Raw genomic sequence first — 22,094 nt, 5'->3', positions numbered from 1 at the left:
TCATATTTAATGAGTGGGAGGCCATTAAAAGTGACTTTCTTACACATGCAGATATCCTGTCCACAAGCAAGTGCTTGTCCAACTTGATTTAATATAACAAAATCACATTCAATTCTATATAGTTCACCTCCAAAGCAATTTTTTTCACATTAACACCTCACCTCACCTCTGTCTCGGCCTCCTCACCCCTTGCTCCTTCCTTGCCCACCACCACCACCACCAATTCCGTCACACTCATTCCATCTCCCAAAACGAGCCATGTCGCCATATTTGACAAGCTCCATTCCGACCTCCGGCTGACCCCCAGACGCCCTCTGAGCGCACGCTTGCGAGGACGGCTCAGGGGCGGCAGGGGATGAGGAGGGGCGATGTATCCTGGGGGCGGGGAACTGACACTGCAGGGGGCCGGCAAGAGCTGGGTTGGCGTGCTGCCATCGTCGCACCTGGGTCTGCTGGGGAGGGTTAAGATGCGGATGGTGAGAAAGGGGGAGGGGAAGAGAGATTTTAGATGTGAGACGGAAGATGGGCTTCCGGATGATTCTCTCATCTCCCCTCACTCTCTTGTGATCTGTTTTAGTACTTACACACATGCCTCCATGAAGGAATGCTTCGATCTAGGGCTGAATGATAAAAGTTGTGATTCATTCCTGTCTTTTATGCCATTGTGGTCTATGAATGTTGCATTTTTTTTCCGAGTCTCCATAGAGTAGTACTTTTGTCACTGTTGTGTTGCCGTATGACTAAAGAAGAGCATTTCAATATAAAAGTTAGTGCAGTGACAAGTAGGTAGTGATTTTATTAGATGTTTTTTGTATGTGTAAGAATCCAGCAGAATGGTGCAGTAGTAGTTACACGGGAAGTAAACCTTAAACGTTTCTTGTCAATAATATGTCATATGTGACCTCATTTGTCTAAACATGACATTCTGATTACATAATATTACATTTGTGGAATGTGAGTTATGCAGCATAACTCACATTCACAGCTGTTTTTGTCCATCTCGGGGGGCGGCCATTTTGCCACTTGCTGTCGACTGAAGATGACATCACAGTTGCTCTGAGCTCAGGCAACGACCAATCACAGCGGACCTGTTCTCCGAAGTGAGCTGGGATTGGTTGACCTGATCAACTGTGATGTCATTTTCACTAGACAGCAAGTGGCAAAATGGCCGCCTTCTGATATTGATCAAAACTGCTGGATTTTGCTGCTTAACTCATATTCCACTAATAGAATAGAATACCATATTTAGACTAGTGGGGCTGCACAGAACATACTATTGCCCATAATTTTGGGGGGGAAATTACTTCCCCTTTAAGTGGTTAAAATCAGCAGCTGCACGGATTTTAGTTTGGTAGTAAAATTTAAAAATAGTATTTTATTATACAGCATCGTTCAGCCCTACTGCACTCCAACATGGAATACGCAATGGCATAGATTCTCTTGAATTGGCAAGTACTAAAATCAGATGGCTCTCATCCCGCCGGGTGGGAATGTACGCTGAAGGTCGGCGATTCCGTTGGTGGCTCCATTAGGTTTGAGGGCAGGGCAGTGTAGAGCACAGCGGGTTCTCCGTCACCGTTCTCTGCCACACAGGAGTCTTCTTTGCTCTACACTGCGTGTGAATCAGAGTGCATATGAAGGCGGATTACATGTGAAAAGGGAGGCAGGTGTTGCTTTGGGAATGTCTGATTGGTGCGCTGAGATTCCAGCGGGTGCTTGTGAAGGTTTGATTGTCAGCTCTGGAGCCCTTGAAAGGTTTGCGGGCTCCCCGGACCAAGTTTCCTGCTTTGTAAGTTGTTGTTTTTTTTTTTCTTCTCCTCTTCCTCAATATCAAGTGTGACATAAGCTATTGCATTTCCTTCCCCACGGATGGTATCACTCCTCACTGCAATATCACTGAGACTGTAACTGCTTCCTTGCACCCTTATTTGCAGACTGCGGCGCAGGGTGCGACAGCTTGAGCATCATGTTGCCGTGATTATTATTGATATAAGCCTCAATGCCACGCGAGTGTTTATTGTGTTCCACGCAGAAGTGTTTTGCCTTGCTGCCTCTCGCATGCGTGGTTATAAGTACAGTGGAACCTCTAAGCTCAAACGCAATCAGTTCAAGACGCTGGCAACTTCTGATTGATTCAAGTGATTATTCAAATGAATAATGGAAAAGGGATTTATCTGTTTCAAAATATCACCTTTATGAAAGCTATTAACAATGTTTTTCACAAGGCGTCGTTTTAATGTTCGTAAATGTGATGAGTGATTGGGAGGCGAGTTCCTTTAGAGCAAAATCACTTTATTAGGCTGAAAATTATTAATTCACTACTAAAAATGTATCTGTGATCATCTATTCTTTGCCAGTTGCGTATAATGACAGGCAAAACAATTAAATGTTTTTGTACTAGATGCCCAACCATAAGTCAGATAAACCCGCGTATCCACCTGTTGCCATTCATACCATAGAAAATAGGACGATTGTGTTCCTCTAGATTAAATTTTACACCGAGTTCACTTAGGACTGAATTAAGATGAGAGCATCATTATTTTAGTGTACGCCCGGTATATATCTTTGCTACTTCTGGGACATTTGACGTTTAGAGGTTCCATGTATTTTATCGAATGTTCTCAGGAGAGGCGCCGTCTCTGCCGCTCTCTAAACGCATCCCTTCCACCCTCCGCCGCCGCCTTCTTTTCTGTGGCTCATCTCCACAAAGTGTGGCGAGGGTGAAGGGGTGATTTTAGTGAGCGTATGAACATGGCTGAAGTAGGACGCGATGCTGGTTATCAGGAATGTTTCTGTGGTTGCTGCATGACAAGGTTCAGATAACGAGAAATGAAAGCCGTGTGTAGCAGCAGCTAAGATTATAAAAGCATGACTTGACACTTTTTTTTTCCTTGCCGCCTTTCGACTCTGTGCCCCTTATCTTTGTTCTCCTGTGTCCGATCCCCTCCCTCCCCCACTTCGAACTTTTTCCTCCTGGAAGGTAAGAAACACAAGATTGTTTTTGCGTGTCATAAGATTGTGTCGATTTGAAAGGTGACCAGGGCCCTTTAAGAGAAATCAATGAATATACATTAAGCCAGCTCACGGCTCTCCTCTTAGTTGTGCTGGGGTCCTTCCTTCCAGACAGGAAATGGATTCAGGAAGTTTACTTTGCGCTCAGGTTTCTTCTCGTATCCCCAAGTGACAAAGAATGGATTATGATGGGAATGGGTTTAGCAGAGGTTAGCCAACTGAACAGCGAAAAGAAAAAAATACAGAGACGACATGTTTTGTACTTTTTACGTTTGCCGCCTTTGCACTTTTCCCCCCGAAAGAGTCGACCGTTCAAATCATCACCAAATGTGGAACTCAATTTTCTGCCCATTTCTCTCCCTTTCTATCCTCCTCTTTTCCCCCTTTTTCTCCTTCTTTTCACAGCATGCAAAAGTTTACTCAACAAGAAATCCGACTCTGCTAAGGTAAGGTTGTCTCATCACCGTGATGCAACGCCCTCCCCCTTGCACCCCCTTTTTTCCTTTGAATTATTCCCATTGAGTTGATTGTTCATGTTCCTCTTTTTAGCTCGCGTCCACTCGTTTTAAGTGGACTCTTTTGAGAAATCCTTCATGTCCCGAGACATGATTTCTTTTGTTCCACCCCCTCGATGTAACAATCAGTCCATTCTCCCTTAAAGATTCAAATCTTTTTTTCTTTGTACCTTGTTCACTGCTCTCTTTTCCGCGAAATCCATCTTTGGCCGCTATTAAGCATCATTGCCTCATCCTGCCTACCTCTCTTCCTCCTCCTCCTCCTGCCCCTGGGGTCTCTGTGCAGTTAAGTGGTAGAGCCATAGAGAGTTATTGAGGCAGTAAAAAGGATGATCTAAAGGCCATTCTGTGGCACTCACCCTCTCATTTGCCGTTAGCTCTCAATAGCTTGCAAGCCTTGACTAACATTAGCCCCACTTCCTAAAAGGCGTATGATTCTAATCTGTGTGTGTGTTCACTCTGAGTGTTTGCGTTCTTGTCCCAGCCTTCCACCAACAACAGTAAGAACAGTATAGTGAGCGCCATCAATGCCCTGAAAGACAGCAACATGGCAACCAACGCCCAGATGGTACAGTAGGCCCCGCCGCAGTGTTGTTGGTCCCCGCATTTTAACACCCGCCCCCCAATGCCCTAGTAGTCGTTTGTAACACCATCGTCATTGTGTTCGTGACTGATTGTCGTCCTTGTTTATCCGTCATTCAGAAAGTGTTGCACTCATCCTCCATAGACTCCCCAATGAGGTGCACATGTGCTTCCTGAATTCAAAATAAAGTTTTAGGCCCCACAACTTTTTTCTTTGTGAGTCTGTTATACAAAAGTCAAGTGTACCAATGCTTATGGTGAATTAAAGTGTATCTTTAATTTTGGGTGGTGACCAACAAGAAAGGGAAGCACCAAAAGCTGGAAAGGGCCTTTGTTAGCACGTGTGGCTGTCGGGCGGGCAACGTTCCGAGTAGGCCTGGGCGTTTGCCGTGGAGCTCCACCAGCAAGCACTCGGGGGTGGGGGGAAAAAAGGACAAAAAATTAGAAAGGAGTTGGTGAGCATATGCATCCGATCTGAGGCACACTTGAGATCCGGTTGGTTAGCATTTGTGTCCAACCTGAAACCTCTTGCACGTCAGCCTGGCTGTCCACTATAGAGCTTTACCAACGAAGGAGAACAAAAGCTATTTTTGTCCCTATGTCTCTCTTCTTTTTTTTTTTTAAATCAGTATGGCTCTAGCTCCTCCTTGGATTTCCTGTTGAAATATTTATCAACCCAACCAGAAGAAGAGCATTTTTGACCCCTTACCTTCTTTCCATTATGGGACACTGATGACATTTCAATGTCAGGATGCACATGTCCACCTCGTTTTGATGTCAAAGGAGCATGATCCCCAAGATCTGGGTTCAACTCGCCATGACTGCTAATTTTGTTTTACATTGTTAGCCTGATCAGTTTTGTATTCTACTTGATAAACCCTTAACTACAATCTGCTAACTTCACCTTCCCTATTTCTGTACTTGACTAGTCTTCCTCCTCTCAGTAACCTGACTGAACAGCTTGGTGGATGTATGACTGACTTGTGTGTGTGTGTGTGTGTGTGTGTGGCAGGAATCTCAAAGCACGGTGGTGCACAACCCTCCCGATGGCGTCAAGGTGAGAACACAGCCGCTCCTCACCTGTGAGCAGTTGTTGTAATACCTGTACCTTTTTGTTGTTGTTGCTGCAGGGGTCAACGGAGAGCAACGCCACCAATGATGAGGAAGAAATGAAAGGTAGGCAAAGTACACCCGATTTGCTTTGGACCGTTTTGATTTGCTCTCCCATCCAGCGAGGCGTGGTTACTTGGGCTGCAGGTCTGCGGAGACGCATTGTTGACGGTGTGTTTGTACATGTTGTACGTCTGGCTCCATTGTGCGTACGTACGCACGTGTGTGTGTGTTCTAGCGGACAGTTCAGCGCTGAGTCAGAACAGCGCCACCGAGGAGATGCCCCCACTTCTGCCCTCACCTCAAAGCTCACCTGCCAGTAAGTTTGCTTTAAAACAAGGAAGCTTTGCGGTGGAGCTAACAAGCAAGCCCCCCTTAAACCTCTAAACCTCCCACCCCGACCACCCTCACTTCCTCCCGCAAACTCTCACCTGAGCTTCCTCTGGTCACCAGCAGTGATGTCTTGCACATTCACTCTCTCACCCACCAAGCCGCGGGTTCCCACTGTTTTTGCCGTTTCTATACATGTTAATGCATAGGAAATAAAATTAATTGATCACAGGGTTCCTGCAGCTGCTTAAAAACTAGACTTGTCAGGGTACTTAAAGGGTGCTTTTAAGTACTGGTGCTGCTTCGTATGCCGTGTGGCAATATAAAGTAAAACATAAACCTTGCCGTGTGTTCTGTTTGTGTTTGTTTTAAACATAAAACTGTCTCTTTAGTTTGGATTTACACTGCAGGTCCAATTGCCCAATTCAAATCTTTTTCTTGGTCTTGTGTTCACAGACGGAACACATAAACAAACCACATTCATAGATGCCCAAATTGCACATAAATAACGAGCTAAATAAATACACAACTATTAAAACTGGGCAGCAACAGCACAGAAGTAAACAGTAAAACATAAATAATACAAGTATTAATTTATTCAACGTTACATAGCATTTAGTTGGCCGGCGTTGACTCGTGTCTCATTTCTAATGTTGTGTATTTACACCATATGTAACGGTCTATGGTTTTGGTGTAGTTTGCATTTAAGCAGGTGTTCTTTCTTTATTGCTGCTATTAGCACAGACATGGGCGTGTATATAGCACCTATTTGTACATTTAGGCTGCACTCACATTGACAGATACATGATATATTATCTTAGCCAAATTGCACAACTTGAGAGCAAAAAATAATAATTCGAAATTGTCACTTGAACCATGCAGTGTAAAACCAGTCTTAACTTGATACGGTAAAATAATGTATATTTTTCCTGCTTATGTCATTTCGGTGTCATAAAAAGCTGGAAAAGGGGAGCTTGATTTAGGGTAAATAGTATATATGAACCCTGTGATCAATTTGTTTCGTCTCAGCTTGCATGATTCCGTCGTCATCACGAAGAGTTGTAAGATTTGAGACAGTACAAAATAAATGTGGCAGTTGCGTAAACCTGACAAGGCTGACAATCAATCTACACTTTGGTTGACAAGGACTGATGTTAAAATTCCTCACCCAATTCAATTTGGTGGTTTACTCAATAATTTGGATGCGATCAAGCCAAACTGTGCAGATTGACTTGAATAACTCTTTAACTGGCATGTGTTGCTTCTACTTCTCTGCATGGAATACAATAATTGGATCTTCCAGCCGAGGCCCGATGCGCTCCGGCGGTGTCAGTGTGTTCCCAAATCGTGTCATCAAATGTCATCTTGACCAACTGTGGCTGCCTGAAAACTATATGGAGAAAAAAAACACAACGTTAAGACCCTAACTTGTGTTGAGCCTCTCTAGACTACTGAGTACTCTCAGCTGTAGCGTACACTGCGAACACAAAGCAAGTGAGCCATTAGGGCCACTTTGGGAACCCTGAAGTGTGTGTTTTGAGTATGCGTGTGTGTTGTGTGGTCACTGCATTTTCCCCCTCTTGTTCCTAATGTGACAGCTCCAGCTGGACGGCGTCCTCGCTCCCCTTGCACCCACGTGCCCGGGAACCTTTTCACACCCACTTTTTCCATCACTTTCTCTGCTACTCTGTTAATGTGTGCTTACTTATATATTTGTATTTTTAAATTTAAATTTATTTTAAAGACATTTTTAGGTACATGATGCTATTGTTTGTCTGGTCGCTTGTTGCTAGGCGGACTTCATATCTCACTCATAACTGCCATCCGTCGTCTAAAACCTGTGTTCAGCCTATCAAAGTTGACTTTGGCGACAGGTGGGGTACACTAGGGACTGGTCGTCATCCAATAGCACGAAACATATAGACAAACAACCATTCACATTCACACCTGGTGGCGATTTAGAGTCTGTGGAGTTGAGTTGACATTCAAACACAGAACTTCAGACTGTGAGGCAGACTTGCTAACCACCGTTTCAGCCTCATAACCACACAGGTCAATTTGAAAAAATTGACAGTGACTACTCTCGAGTTTCCCCTTGGCTATACTTTATGGCTTTACACTTGTGGTTTATAGCGCCACCTGCTGCATTAGCATGCACTGGACTGCCTGTCTATGCTGTAGTATTATTTTAGGATGTAGCTTTTATCTTGTAACGTACCTCTATTGTATTCTAAGAGCTCCCGTCTAATCCCCCCCCCCCCCCACTTGTCAGAAACACCTGCACAATCCACGGGCAATGCCAGCGTTGCCTTGTGTCCTTTCTCCACAGAGGACACAGTTTAGTCGTCACAAGCATTAAGAGCAGAGTGCGCAGGGCCAGCAGTTACATGACTTGCACAACGTCATAATCGGAGCCGCACTCATCCTGCTACCAGCTGCCATTTTGCCCCCCGAATCTGCATCATCATTTGTTCTTTCAATTGGCAAATGATTTAGTGGTTTTTTTTTTACCTAATGTAAAAATGAAAAATTGACTTCATAATCAAATTAAAAATCATAACCTAATTTTTAATTGTCAATTGAAAATAGAAAGAACAAAAGATTGTCCTGTGCACCTGCTTGTTTCTAACCAATCTTTGGTTTGCTTTAAATTGCATGAGATGATCATTTGAGGTTTTCCACAACCTCTCGTCGGTGTCCGTCCTTCCGTGCATGTGTGGATGTTGACCATCCATTGTTTGTTTCAGTACCACCGCATGATGTAAAGCGCATGGCTTGGAACAGCACGGGCAACAGCGACTCTGAACTGTCCTGCGCGCCCGCCGCCACCACCACCACCGCTCCAGTAGGGGGCAACAACTCTGCCGCTGCTAATAGCAACGTTAAGCAGAGTAAGAGCATAACAGACACTAACTGACCAACTTCCTGTCTGCCTGCCTGCCACTGCTAACTCCACCCCCTGCTGGCCACTGCATTGTTTGAAATAACTAAGAGTTTTTACGGCAGTAGAGGCAAAACCATACTTTGAAACCCTAACCCTGGCTTGAAAGCCAAATTTGAGACCATAACCTTGGTTAGAAACCCCAACTTCAAATACTTAACCAGGTTTGAATCATCCATCCAATAGAAAAAGGGTTGGTAGAGTGATTTCTAACAGCAGTAGACCAACCAGCGGGAAAAGCATCCATGCTACTTCCCGTTAGACTTTAGCAACTACTTCCAAATATGGGCAAGCCCTGCCCTGTGGAGAACGCCAAGAAAAACAAGTGCAGTGTGAAAAGGCCTTAACTCAGGTGTGACACCATATTTTAAAATGCTAACTAAGCCAGCTTGAAAGCCTAATTTGAAATCCTAACTTCAAACTTTAACCCTCGATTCAGACTTTTAATTGAAGGGCTATTTTGATTAAAAACCCTAAATGTTGCTTGAAACCCTACTTTGAAACCACATCCCTTTTTAGAAACTTTTAAACCACACTTTGAAACCCTAACTTGAAACCTTACTTCAAAACCTATCCAAGGCCTTAAACCGTACTTTGAAATCCTAACCATGGCTTGAAAGCCTTATTTGAAACCCTAACATCAAACCTTATTCCAGGCTTGAAACCGCAATTTGAAACCGAACACCTACTTGAAACCCCAACCCTTGTTTGAAATGCTAACTCAAGCTTTAAACCTTTTTTTTAAGGTATTTTTGAAACCCCTACCCTGTCGCGAAACCTTTGAAACCCTATAACCCAGGCTTGGAGTCCTTCAAAGCTTTTCCCAGAACTGGTCCTATGAAGTTTGACGCTTAGCATTGTCTGAAAAGAAAAAAAAACAGTTTGTTTGTGGGACGAGCCTTCTTGCCCAACTTTAGATTGATTAATTCAATAATTGATGAGGAGTGTCCAAATACTTTTGTCCATCCTCCAACAAATTCCTGTAGCCCTTGCTGGCGTCTAATTGTGATGCACGGTGGCGCCCCCTGTCAGCGTTGCTCAGCTAGAGGCCTGCTGATGGTTAATACACAGGCGGGACATTGCAGAGAGAGAGAGATTCGTGAGACGAGTAGCAATATTGTTAGCATTTGTGACCCGGTCTGTGTCCCCCCCTCCCCCCCCCCACCTCTGCCTCAGCTCGCAAGCAGGAGATCATCAAGATCACCGAGCAGCTGATCGAAGCCATCAACAACGGCGACTTTGACGCCTACACGTGAGTGACCGCATGTCGAGGAAGCTTTACTTCTTACCATTTCTTGATTCTCACTCCTCTTTGAATTGTTCCTGGACGTTCCCCGCGCAGGAGGATTTGCGATCCCGGACTCACTTCCTTCGAACCCGAGGCACTGGGCAACCTGGTGGAGGGCATGGACTTTCATAAGTTCTACTTTGAAAACTGTGAGGGCACACGCATATCTGCGAATACACACCGGCTCAAAAACCCTTATGTGAAACTGTACCCTTGAAACCCTACTTTAAAACCCTAATCCTGGTTTGAAAGCCGTGTGTTTGATTCCCGTCTGTCTGCATGGGCACAGTGCTGAGCAAGAACAACAAGCCGGTGCACACCACCCTGCTCAACCCGCACGTGCACCTGATCGGCGAGGAAGCGGCGTGCATCGCCTACATCCGCCTCACGCAGTTCGTGGACTCGGGCGGCCGCCCGCGCTCCAGCCAATCGGAGGAGACCCGCGTGTGGCACCGCCGCGACGGCAAGTGGCTCAACGTTCACTTCCACTGCTCGGGAGCGCCTGCCGCGCCACTACAGTAATCAGGTACGACGCGGCGCGCACCTTAACTGCACTTGGCCTTGCTGTTCTTAAAAGGGAACTAAACAAAAGATGTCAAATAAAAAAAATTAAAAGTTTGGGTTTAGATGTCCTTTAAGACCTGCATGTGTATAAATGATTTTGTCAAATCCCCCCCACAAATGGCAAACTCTAACTTAAAACTTTAACCTTTGTTTTGAAACACCGGTACTGATTTAAAACAAGAGCAGTCTAGAAACCTTAATTTAACACAAACTTTGAAATCCTAACTTTGACTTGAAACCCTAATTTTAACCCTAATCCTATTTTGAAATATTAAGTCTGACTTTAAACCCTACTTTGAAAGCCTACCAGGGCTACAACCTACTTCGAGACGCTAACCTTGGCTTATTTGTAACCCTAATCCTTGTATAAAATGTTAAATCTGAATTGAAACCCTACTTTGAAACCATACCTTGCGCACTTAATTTGAAACCCTAACTTTTATTGTTAATCCTAACCCAGGCTTGATACCGTATTTTGAACACTTTGTTTGAAACCCCAACTTTCATTTGCAGCCATAGTGCTGGTTTGAAACCAAACTTTAAAACCTTAATTTGAAACGATTTCTTGTTGGAAACCCCAACTGTGTCTTGAAATGCTTGTTTGAAACCCTAAATCTTGATTGTGTCTCTAAGCTGAATTAAAAGCCTTACCCTAATCATCAACCATACTTAATGGTTTAAAACCCTAACCCTTATTTTGAAACCCTCATTGTTGCATTTGCCAGTACTTGACGGTGTGTTTATTTTTGTTTTGTTGAAGAGTCGAAATTGACGTCAGGTCCTGGTGTCGTTTGTCCCCTCAGTGGTCCTGAGCCTCCACTGTGCCGGTGGAGGCGTTTTGGGGGGCAGTTTTTTTCCGGCGAGTGTGTTTGGGGGGCCCGACCCCCCCGCGTGGATCGGCTAGCGCCAGGAGCCCGGCCGGGCCAGACGGCATCCTTCTCCGCGACCACCAACCGACCCCCCTCGTCTTCTCCTTTGACCCCGCGGGGGGGCGCCGGCCGAGCACAAGACAACGCCCGGCCCCCCCTGCCGCCCGCCCGCCGCCCCCTCGCCCCACGTGGGATGTGATGCATGCATCTTGGCGCCCGCCTGAGCGCGGAGGGCGCGTCTTTACCCTCCCGCGCCTCCCCTCGGCGGTCGTCTTTGTTCCGCCGGACCAGGCGTCGCGGGGGAGGAGGCAACTTACACTTGTGACAGTTTATGAGTATGAGTTATGAATATACTGTGTAAATTATGACTTAGATGTTCCAGAAAAAACACCAAAACCCCAGCAAGCATTTATCTTGTCTGTGTGATGAGGGAGGAGCGGAGACGTTGGCTTTTGTCGCGGCATGAAAAGCGCTCGTGAGCCGCAAGTTTACGCAAACGAGAGAACGGGGGAGCGTGCGGACGAGTCCGAGCGGGCCGCCACGAAAACTTGATATCATGAAGCACCAAAGTGTAGAACTTTAGGCTTTTTATGTGTCTTGCCTGTTTTCTCCCCTCCACACTTGGAAGGCCGATTGAAGCTCGTGTTGTGTTTTTAGCGTCCTGTGACGAGCCTTTACCTTGCTTTTTTTTTTTGTTCCTCCTGTTTTTTTCGTCCAACTGGCTACTTTTTACAAAGCGCATTTTAGAAGGGAAACAAAATTCAGAAGAGGGATTTTTTTAATTGTGAGTTTAAAAACGCTTCCCGCGCACGTCCTGTCCTGTCTTGTCTGTATGCAGCAGTGGGGGGACATGGCGGGTAGAGGGCGCTGCCGAGAGGGTGGTGGGGGGCTGCCCCACGTCAGGCGATTTGCATGCGTGCCCCGACCGCCTCGTCCGTCCTTCGCCTTCCCGTCCTGTTGGGGCCTGGTTTGTTCCTTCTCACTGTGTAAATACAGTGTGTGTATACATGTATGTAGAAACGTGTATCATATGTACATGCATCCTGTGCACCTCAACTGCTCCTTTGAGACAGGTTCCATTTTTCTTTTCTTTTTTTTCTTTTAAGTTTTGCTTCCCTCCACTTTTTAAACATCATATAACATGCACGTCTGGTGCTGTGTAACATATCCGCCCCACAATGTTGTGAGACTTGCACCCACCCCACTATGTAGTGTGAGCCACACCGCCACAATGTTGTGCGATTTGAGCTCACCCCACAATGTTGTGATCTGCACCCACCCAATTATCTTGTGTGATCTGTCCCACCTCACAATGTTGTGATTCCCCACCTGTTCCATTATGTTGTGACCTGCAGCCACTCCACTATGTTGTGTGATATTCACCTCACCCACCCCATACCGCCCCAAAACATTGTAAGGTCTAAACCGTCTCACAATGTTGTGTGATCCTCATCTGTCTCACAATTTTGTGATCTTCACCCACCCCACAATGCTGCGTGAGCCACACTACCACAATATTGTGTGGTATGCACCACCTAACAATGTTGTATAATCACCACCCGTCCCACAATGCTGTGATCTACACTTATCCCATTTTTTTGTTGTTGTTATCTGTACCTAGCCCACAATGTGTGGGCCGCAGCGCCTTACAGTGTTGTATTCTCCTCCTGTCCCATAATGCTATGATCCCCACCCACCCTACAACGTTGCAGGATCCCCACCCACCTGATTATAGGTGCACTTGCCCCACAGTGTTGTGATCCAATCCGGCTCAAAATGTTGTGTGATACACACTGGCCCAAAACTTAATCCACATCCACTCCTCAATGTTATGTGTTCCCACCCCACAGTGTTGTGATCTGGTCCAAAACATTGTGCTCGACACGGCCTCATTAATTTTGTGTGATCTGCACCCACCCCACAATGTTGTGTGCTCTTCTTTCTCACAGCTTAGCACCTGTTGCCCCCCTCCTGACCTTTGATGTCGCCACCATTTATTTTTTGCGACTATTTGTTGTCAGCCGTCAACTTTTTGTCGTTTTTTTTGCCGAGTTGCCAAGCTGGAGTTCTGCACGTGACCCGCAGGAAGTGAGGCAACACACACACACATGCACGGATTTGATTACGATTGCGACCTAGAATCCACCCCCGGGTGGTTTTAAAAAGAATTGCGCCTGCTCGGTTCTGGAGGGGTTTTGGGGCGGATTCTCTAAAAGAGCGCTAGCAAGCAGGAGCACTAGTTATTATTATGCATGTTTCAGTTACGCATTTCTACCATGTACCTACCTGAATGAGGATGGAGCTCTACTAGTGTTAATATTATTATGACGATGACAATACTTGCATCTTTTGAGATTTCCTCCATCTCGAATGTTGACTAGGTGACATGAAAAAGAAACTTTTTTTTTTGTAAGCAAAAAAAAAGCAAAAAGCAAACTGAAGGGGAAAAAAAAGGATGCTGGAGCCGACGCTTGGTATGAGGCCCTCGATGTTTTTCCCCCTGCGTTGTTTATGGTATGATATTTGGCCTGCGCTTTTTTCTCCCCTTCCCCACCATCCTTTCCTGACCTGACCTTACCGTACCCAGCCTTCACGCGGACGCTGGAGATTTATTTTTTCTTTTGCATGATCATGATGTACAATGAAATAACAACCATTTGAATTGACGACTATAAAGTGTTTGTCTGAGTGTTAGTTGGTCTTCATCCTTAGCTTTGTTATTCTTCAGACTTGGATCTTGAAAGTATTTAATAAAAATACTATTTCAGCACCCCGCTCCAGACCCGTCCGCCTCATTTGCGCCGCCTTTGCTACTTATTTTTTACAAGCTAACCACAGGGAGTACTTCTGACCTAATGCAGCTCTGCTTACCTTTTGGCTTGTACGCAGTAGGGTTTTGTTCAGAATCAATTTCTAACTTTACAAAGAATTCAGAATGTGGGAGAACGTCAGAGTAACAGGAAGGTCAACGACCAGACTCAAACCATGAATTGCAGATAAATGCGAGAAAGACCAGCTAATTACAGCGTCGCAATAATGCCACACACAAAAAACATTTGCATTAAATTAAAGCAGTTCCAATTTTAATAAATGCTGAAAGATGTTAAAACACCAAAAAGTCAACTATATCGTCCTGTTTTTTCTTTTTTTAAACAAAAAAAAAAGTTTGTGCTTTACCTTGACTATTTTTTTTTGTCTTAAAAAAGAAAAAACACAGGACGATATAGATTAGACGAGATGATTTTTTTAGCTAAGTAAACTATGTTCAAAAAATATATATTAGCACTTATTTTAAATCAACGTGCCACATGAAATCCTAGAATAAACTACAGATCACATGACATCCCTGGCAGGGGTAAATAGTAGACCTACTTGTCTGTCATCCAACTAATCCCCTAAATAGCCCAAGCGAGGCCTCAACCACTCGGCAGTTTGTTTGTCACTTGCCGCTTTAATTTTCACTTCTTGAGTAATGCAGCGGTCTTATTTTTGAAAAAGGTGTTATTTATGACGGCGGTCCGCGGCATGTAGGACAGGTCCCCCCGGTTCATCTGGCGGCCATGATTAATGAGCCCTGGCGCTTTTTCTCTCTTTCTCAAAGACAGCCAAAGTCAAAGAAGTCTGTAGGGATGCGCTCTGGTTAGCACGCCATGAACTCCGAGTCAGGGAAAGGTCGCTTCACGTAAAAACCAAGAAATTAACTGGATTGTCGAGTAGAAATGGTTTGAAAAATCATCAGGGTTCTTGCTTTCACAGAGTTGCACCAGGTGAAACTCAACTTCATTTAAAGAGCACTTAAGCGTAACAAAGTTGAATTAGATTACGGCTGACAGAATCATGAGTGGTGGATGCTTTAATGATGATTATGTTCAAAGAAATGAAAGCTTATATTTAACGTTCAGAAACTTTACTGTTGATTTTGGATACAAGTAGAAGGTAGGTGGCGATCTACTGATAAACTTGAATGTTGTTTATGTCCAGAAGTGAAGTGCTGGTAGCTTAAATTTGATCACATACAAAATCTGGAGTGGTGGATGCTTTAATTCTGATTATGTTCAAAGAAGAAAAAGCTTGTCACTGACTGCATCTATCATACTGACCAGGAGAGGGCGCCTGAAGACGATGTAGTCTTCCGGAATGTTCCATTTTATTTACTTGCCGAAATTCCACAGCCACTAACTACACACGTGGAGAAAATTGTTCCTATCACTCGGTTGATGAAAGAGGGGGGAAATTAAAAGTAATACTAAATACAACAGAATTAAATGTCATAAGACTTTTGGAGACAAATTATATTATTTGATTTACTTTGAAAAGCAACCGTTTCCGCGGTAAAACCTGTCGGTCGCCGGATGACGCTAATGCAAAGCAAGTTTAATCAGGCAGGTGCTGTGCGTCAAGATTGACGACCGACAGGTGAGCATGAAAGCAAATGTTTGACGTATCGTTGCCGTTTCGCACACGGACATTTGTTGCAGGGTTTGCACACTTGAGGGACACTCCAGCGTTTTGAGGTTTGCGCGCACACACGTCACAATTCACTTCCTTTTGCTTTAATTAGCTAATTACTGGTTTTATAATCTGTCGCATATGTGTGCCTTTCCTTTTTCGCTGTCGTAGGTCGGCGTATGAGAGGCACCAAGAACCACCAGACGAGGGTAATCATTTTTCAAACATTTTGTTCAAATCATGTGTTACTTGCGAAATCGTGTGGAAAAATGACCCCGATTTCATCGACGGACTATAATATGACGTCACGCCGCAATGGCTTTGGAAAAACAGGCCGTGAATAGTAAAACACAATTGACTCGAGTTTAAAACTAGATAGCTTTCTTCATTTATAAATATTCAACATAACTTCACGTGACACAATGTAAGTGACAGTATGCCGTTATCTTCCTGCATGAAATTATACAGTGAACTACTGAACTGTATGGAATGCTTATGTATACAATATGGCACAGAAAATTGTTACTGACCCGACTCACATTCTGCATCATGAGTTCCAGCTACTGCCTTCCGGCAGGAGATTCAGGGCCCCCAGAACCAGGCTGAACCGCTACAAGAACTCATTCCTGCCGACATCCATCAAACTGCTTAACAACCGACATTTAGGAGTGTGTGTGTGTGTATATGGGTGTGTGCAGTCCTCATGTATGTACTTCTCTACACATGTATACTTCTGTGAAGATTTCTTATTGCTGCACTTCTTATTTAACTTTAATTTTATCTCTTTCTATTCTGTTGTTTCTTCCTTACTGTAACTGCAGCTGGACAGAGTCCAGGAAAAAGTTCCCCACGGGGAAAATAAAAGTATATCGTATCGTATCGTATTTCATGATTTCCACCACATTCTTGGCTGCTTCCCATTTTTACCTTGCTCGGACCTTGAGGTTCTGTCATTGTGGGTCACCTGACTCGCACCATCTCCAGCTCTCCACCGCCACTAGAAATTGTATAATTGGTCTCTAAAAGTCCAATTAGATGTCATAATTTTGTATTTATTACCTTTATGATTTTTCCACCTGTGCAATTCATTGTTCCTAGATTCACAATATTCATAGGCAGTATACAAATGATTATTTTGTTAAACGTGGCACGGAGCAAAAAATAAATAAAAGCTGCATTGACATTGAAACAGGTATTGGCATTGTAAAAGGTTGTATTGAAAAATAAAACAGACATAAAAATTTAAAAAAGAACTATTATTTAAGCTTTTTTTTTATTGTCTTTTTCAATGCCAATCTGCAGTTTGTTTACTTGTTTTTTTCAGGTGTCACACGTTTTCAGTTTCAATTTATTGACAGTGTTTTGACGTGGGGGGCGGGGCTTTGAGCGTGAGACCGCCTTCCAGCTTTTCAGGAGAGTGCGCGCTGTTAGCCACAAGGTTATATGTGGTTATATGTGTTACTTGTGGCGTTAAAACCACCATGTTTGAAATAACTTAATGCATCACGTCATGCTAATTTAGCTAACTGGTATGTAGAAACATAATTTACAGGCGGTTTAGGAGTTCCTCTATGGGTATTGCCTTTAGCCAACAGGGGGCGCACTCCTCTCCTGAAAAGCTGGAAGGCGTTACCCCGCCCCCCACGTTAAAACACTCAACACTGCCAATAAGTTGAAACTGAAAAAAAATATAAAAAAAACTCTGCAGATTGGCATTGAAAGTTGTCACAATACAAAAAACTATGCTTTAAAAGTGTTTTTATTAATGTCTGTTTTATTTTTCAATACAACCTTTTCCAATGTCAATACTTGTTCCAATATCAATGCAGCTTTTTCCCCAATGACAAGTTTTTTTCCCATACCAAATCGAATTGGACAGTGTTCTAGCTCCATACTGGGCCTTCCCCTCTCGCCACTGCATTGCCATGGAAACCTCCCACAGCCAATTATCTTTGCAAATGTATTGAACAATTGTTGAAAATGAAGGATTATACATAAGTAAATATAATATTGAGTCAATATACATTTGTTCAAAGGGAAAGAAAAAGTCAGCTAAATTTTTCTAGTCTACAATTCCAGAATCAAAGTATCATAAAAATCAATTCAAAGCTTTATTGAAAATTTAAACATTGTGATGAACACTTGGTCCCCGGTACCAGGCAGGTCACAAGCCCAGCTCTGCAGATCATCACATTTCTTTCATCTCATTCGAGGTGACTTGCGGTGGCGAGCCGTGCGGTCAATGCTTCGCCGCCTTCCCTGCCAGAGGAAAGCCAAACATGGACGCGGGTGAGTCACGAACGCAGCAAGAACAAAGTGCAACGTCACGTCTTACTTTTCTTGCAGATGAAGCCTTTCTTAACCTCGCAGTCGTCCTCCTCCCATTGGCCGGTGACGGCGAGGAAGGAAAGGCAGCGTTTGGCGTGGTCGTAATGAGGTTCACCTGAAGAAGGCGGGAAAGGAATCGCAATCTTAAAATGCTCCGTTTGTCCACATCGTTAAGCCTTCAGACGTGCGTTAGCCGGGCTTTTGCAAGAACCTCTGCTCCAGCGTATGTACGCCATCCGAGATCCGTCGCCCCACTTCCAGTCGGCTTTGGGGTTGTAGGAGCGGCCGTCCATCCACAGCGTGGTCTCCTTCCAGCTCTCCTTAAGGGAGTCTACAGACAAAAGTCAATGGGCTCTCTGCACAAATCCACGACTTCCTCAACTCGGTACCACTCCTTCATTTCCTGTCTGTCATGAATGGACAAACGGATTCATCCAGGTGTGTCTGGCCCTTGAGGTCAGGCACACCTGGATTAATCCGTTTGTCCAATCACAAAAGACAGGAAATGAAGGAGTCGTGTGGGTTGAGCCGGAGCCCGTCCCAGGTGAGCCGCAGAGCCCAATGTAAGCTCCGCCTCCAAAAGGCGCGTTACCTTGCAGGAAGGTCTGTTCCTCGAGGTCGGTGATTCTGAGCAGATCCCCGCCCTTGGCCTTGCAGACGATTCGCGCTATAGTCCAAGTTATCCAGTAATTGTTGTTGAACAAGTAGCAGAAGTCGTTGGCGGGGTTGTCGGCCCACCAGCCGCAGTCGTCGGTCCAAACTGCAACAGGTAACGCCGTTTGACGTCGTCGTATGCCGCGCGCGTGCGTCTGCTGTCGTGTGCAACTTTACCTGGTTTTTGCGGAGGGACGGGCGCCGAGCCCATGGCTGTCGGAAAAGGAGAGGAAGCGTATCAAATATGCTCTCATATTAGGAGAGAAGGTAAGCAATAAGAACTTCTGGACCTTTTTTACAGAAGAAGTTGCCGGCCGCATTGCAGTTGACGTCGCACACGGCTCCAGTGGTGTCCACCATCTTAGAACACTGGGAGATTTCCAAGCCCGACCAGAAAAAAATGGGCCAAGGGTTTTCGTCCTGTTCAGCAGTAAAATGTACATTTGAGAAAGTGACTTTGCACATGAGATTATGGTGAAATCAAATAAAAAAATTTTTTTTTGAAGAAATAAAGACTGTTCTTTTAACAAATGCTATAATTTATTCACTGTAAAATGAGCACTTAAAGGGGAAGTCAGCCTTAAACATTTTGTGACAATATGTCGTATGTGACCTCACTAGTCTAAACATGACATTCTGATTAATATTACATTTTTATCCATCACAGAGGGCGGCCATTTTGCCACTTGCTGTCGACTGAAAATTACATCAATGTTGCTCAGGCAACAACCAATCAGGGCTCACCCATTTTCTGAAGCTTGAGCTATGACTAAAAATTGTAATCGCCTGCGCCCCTCACTCTTAATCATCATCTTTTTTTTTTTGTATTTTTTTTTTTTATATTTTAGTTTTGAAAAATAAAATATAACAAGTTGAGCGATAAAAAAAATCTGAATTAATCGCATGACTTCACTAGTTAACTCACAATTAATCAAAAATGTTATATCTGTTCTAAATGTACAATAAAAAAATCTAGGTTTTCCTCCTCTTAACAAAAGTGGGGAAAAAAATGTTAAACTAATAGAAATAGTTCAAATGAATTTTTGACGTCTATAGCCGTCAATGGCAGTGAGTGAGTTTATCAGTCCAATCACTAAAGACAGGAAATGAAGGAGTGGTATTGAGTTCAGGAAGTCGTGGATTTGTGCAAAAAACCTCATTGAAGATGGCTCCCAACTTTTCACCCACCCTGTATTTCACCCCCCCCCCCCCCCCCCCCATATTATTCAAAGATTACAAGTCATGTCAAACGTTTCACTTACGAGAGCAGTTCCGTCACTAAATGTATAATTCTCTCCGTTGGACCCCGTCAATCCAATCCAGGACCATTTCCGCATCTTCCCCAAGCGATCTTCACGCAAGGAAAATATGAGGTTTAAATTAGCACAAGAACAGGAGCTAAACCTTGTGGATGTTGCGCAGCATTGCGGGGGAAAGTCCAACAGACGTTTTCGTCTTGCCGCTTTTACCTGTCAAGAATTTGTGCTCATCCCACGAGTGGAGGCTGATCAGGTGACTTTTCCTGGCGATGCAAAAATCCTCGGCATCCTGCCACACTTTTGTCTGCTCGCCATTGTAAAAGTAATAGCAAAAACCACGGTACGGCACCTCATCGGGGTCGCAGCCGGAATCTGAAGGTGGGAATTAGAAAAGCATGGCGGGAACGGGTAAGGTGTCAAAAGTAGCCACGTTCACTATAAACACATCGCAGAAAAGGAGTCGGAATCCAATTATTATGGGGGGGGGGGGGGGGGGGGGAAAGCACATCACATATGCATGTTTGGGTGTCCCGCCTGAAGACTAGTTCACTGAGGCACACGAACCCCTTGACCACAATAAGGTAGCAATCGCTCAAAGGGGAACATTTTAAATTAAATATCCTTCATCCGGATTTGATCACCCAACAACTGGATGACCTAATTCTCAAACAAATTTTAACCTCAAGTAAGACTTCACACACTATATTTACAAAAATGAAAAGTAGTCTTATGAATAATAACAAAATAATACTTCTCAAACTAATTTATAAAACACATTGTTTTTTTCTTTGGTTCGTCTTTATTTTTTTTTTAACAGTTCAAAAATCTCCTTTCCACTTTCATTTCTCTTAAGATTGCTCGAGCAATCCAAAACTCGTCTTTTCTAACCTTCTTTGATGCAAACTCATCAATGACATCATCATACTCAATATGTTGTACAACTGTTTTGAGTGATGCTAATGACACGTTTTATAATAAGATTAATAATTGATACATCTATATCACATGTAGTTTACAAAATGTCATGTCAATATGTTCTAAGTTATTTAACTGGACAAGTCAACATCAGCCAGATGTGTGTGTTGCAAACATTACACTAGGTTGCCTATGGGTTAATTTAGTTCCATCACATGATGGCTCAATTCTAATAGTTGCTAATTCAGCCGAACTAAACAACAAAATGAAATACAGTCGAGTTTCGTGGCTCGGCAACATATTAGCCATAAATAGCCGATAGCCGACTGTCACTCGACATCATAGCCTGCTAACACCGATCGCTCACCATCAACCGGAGTCACGTGGTGTAAACACCTACTTCCACATGTCAACACGGAAATGTGCGGTAGTAAAAGTAGCGTTTTTTTTATTATTTATTATTATTTTATTATTGACTGCGCCCTGAGCGGTCGCCCACATCGCCCATAGCAAAAACCGCTGCTGCATGTACATGAAAAATGTTATTTCTCAACTTTCCCGATGTTGACTCACCACATGTCGCGCATGCGCAAAGTGCGAGCAGCGCCTTCACGATGAGCCATTGTATTGCGTTCATCTTCAGCGTCCCCGGTAACGGTTGATGGGACCAGTTGGACGGTGCGGGACAGATTATTGCTCGAGGTTCGAGGAGACCGAGCGGAGTGAGGCGGCGACTTTCAGCGGGAACGTCATATAGCGCGATACGTTCACGTCGCCTTAATGACGTCAAAGTCGTCGAAAGACACACGGACGTAGAAGCCCACGTATAAAAGGCCAATAAAGTAAGAACGGCCCATAGCATTGCCCTTTTTAAATGTAATAGACATAGCGCGTTAACTGATCAATAACGTCCTGAAAATCCTGAAACCATAACGTGGTAACTTTTAACGATATAATATATTGATTACTACGTAATCGTCCTGAAAAAAAAAAAAGATTTGCAAATTTTTGAGACCAATGGTATTATTACATTAACAACGTCACTTTTATTTCACTTTTTTTTATTTTTAGTTATAACTGAAAATGCACTCTCTCCACCAGTCTGTCACTCACATAAATATATCAAGCCTATGTAATTGTTTTCAACATAAATTCCCATGTAGCCTACTTTTATATATATATATATATATATATATATATATATATATATATATAATTTAAACACAAACCTATCAAATAATATTGATATACATTTATTAATATAACAAAGCCCATTCA

At 43.8% G+C, this 22,094-nt stretch overlaps 2 protein-coding genes across 4 annotated transcripts in view; one reads left to right on the top strand and one right to left on the bottom strand.

Moving 5' to 3' along the window:
- Positions 1–13,981, top strand: part of LOC147156862 (calcium/calmodulin-dependent protein kinase type II subunit gamma-like) — a 36,611-nt gene extending 22,630 nt beyond the window's left edge. Inside the window, exons 14-23 of one of the 3 annotated variants that reach the window (XM_086065155.1) lie at positions 3,418–3,458; positions 4,012–4,095; positions 5,122–5,166; positions 5,240–5,285; positions 5,458–5,538; positions 8,297–8,440; positions 9,667–9,742; positions 9,833–9,927; positions 10,068–10,304; positions 11,146–13,981. In XM_086065155.1, coding sequence (XP_085921281.1) covers positions 3,418–3,458; positions 4,012–4,095; positions 5,122–5,166; positions 5,240–5,285; positions 5,458–5,538; positions 8,297–8,440; positions 9,667–9,742; positions 9,833–9,927; positions 10,068–10,300 — 845 coding nt within the window. In that variant the 3' untranslated portion in view covers positions 10,301–10,304; positions 11,146–13,981. The remainder of the gene's footprint in view (positions 1–3,417; positions 3,459–4,011; positions 4,096–5,121; positions 5,167–5,239; positions 5,286–5,457; positions 5,539–8,296; positions 8,441–9,666; positions 9,743–9,832; positions 9,928–10,067; positions 10,305–11,145) is intronic. The other 2 variants (XM_086065156.1, XM_086065157.1) reach the window with 2 other exon arrangements.
- Positions 13,982–17,401: 3,420 nt separating this feature from the next.
- On the bottom strand, positions 17,402–21,572 carry LOC147156861 (lymphocyte antigen 75-like). Its single transcript, XM_086064731.1, has 9 exons — positions 21,390–21,572; positions 20,112–20,273; positions 19,905–19,993; positions 18,933–19,062; positions 18,820–18,855; positions 18,581–18,748; positions 18,200–18,319; positions 17,996–18,103; positions 17,402–17,919 (listed from the first exon to the last, which is right to left on the bottom strand). Exons 1-9 carry the CDS (start codon positions 21,451–21,453, stop codon positions 17,900–17,902), a joined length of 897 nt encoding a protein of 298 aa, XP_085920857.1. The 5' UTR covers positions 21,454–21,572; the 3' UTR covers positions 17,402–17,899.
- Between the last annotated feature and the right edge of the window lie 522 nt (positions 21,573–22,094).

This window comes from Leptonotus elevatus, chromosome 20 (genome assembly GCF_054856555.1).
Source record: "Leptonotus elevatus isolate MCC_2025b chromosome 20, RoL_Lele_1.0, whole genome shotgun sequence".
NCBI classification, from domain to species: Eukaryota; Metazoa; Chordata; class Actinopteri; order Syngnathiformes; family Syngnathidae; genus Leptonotus; species Leptonotus elevatus.
This window is presented reverse-complemented; position numbering and strand designations above follow the sequence as displayed.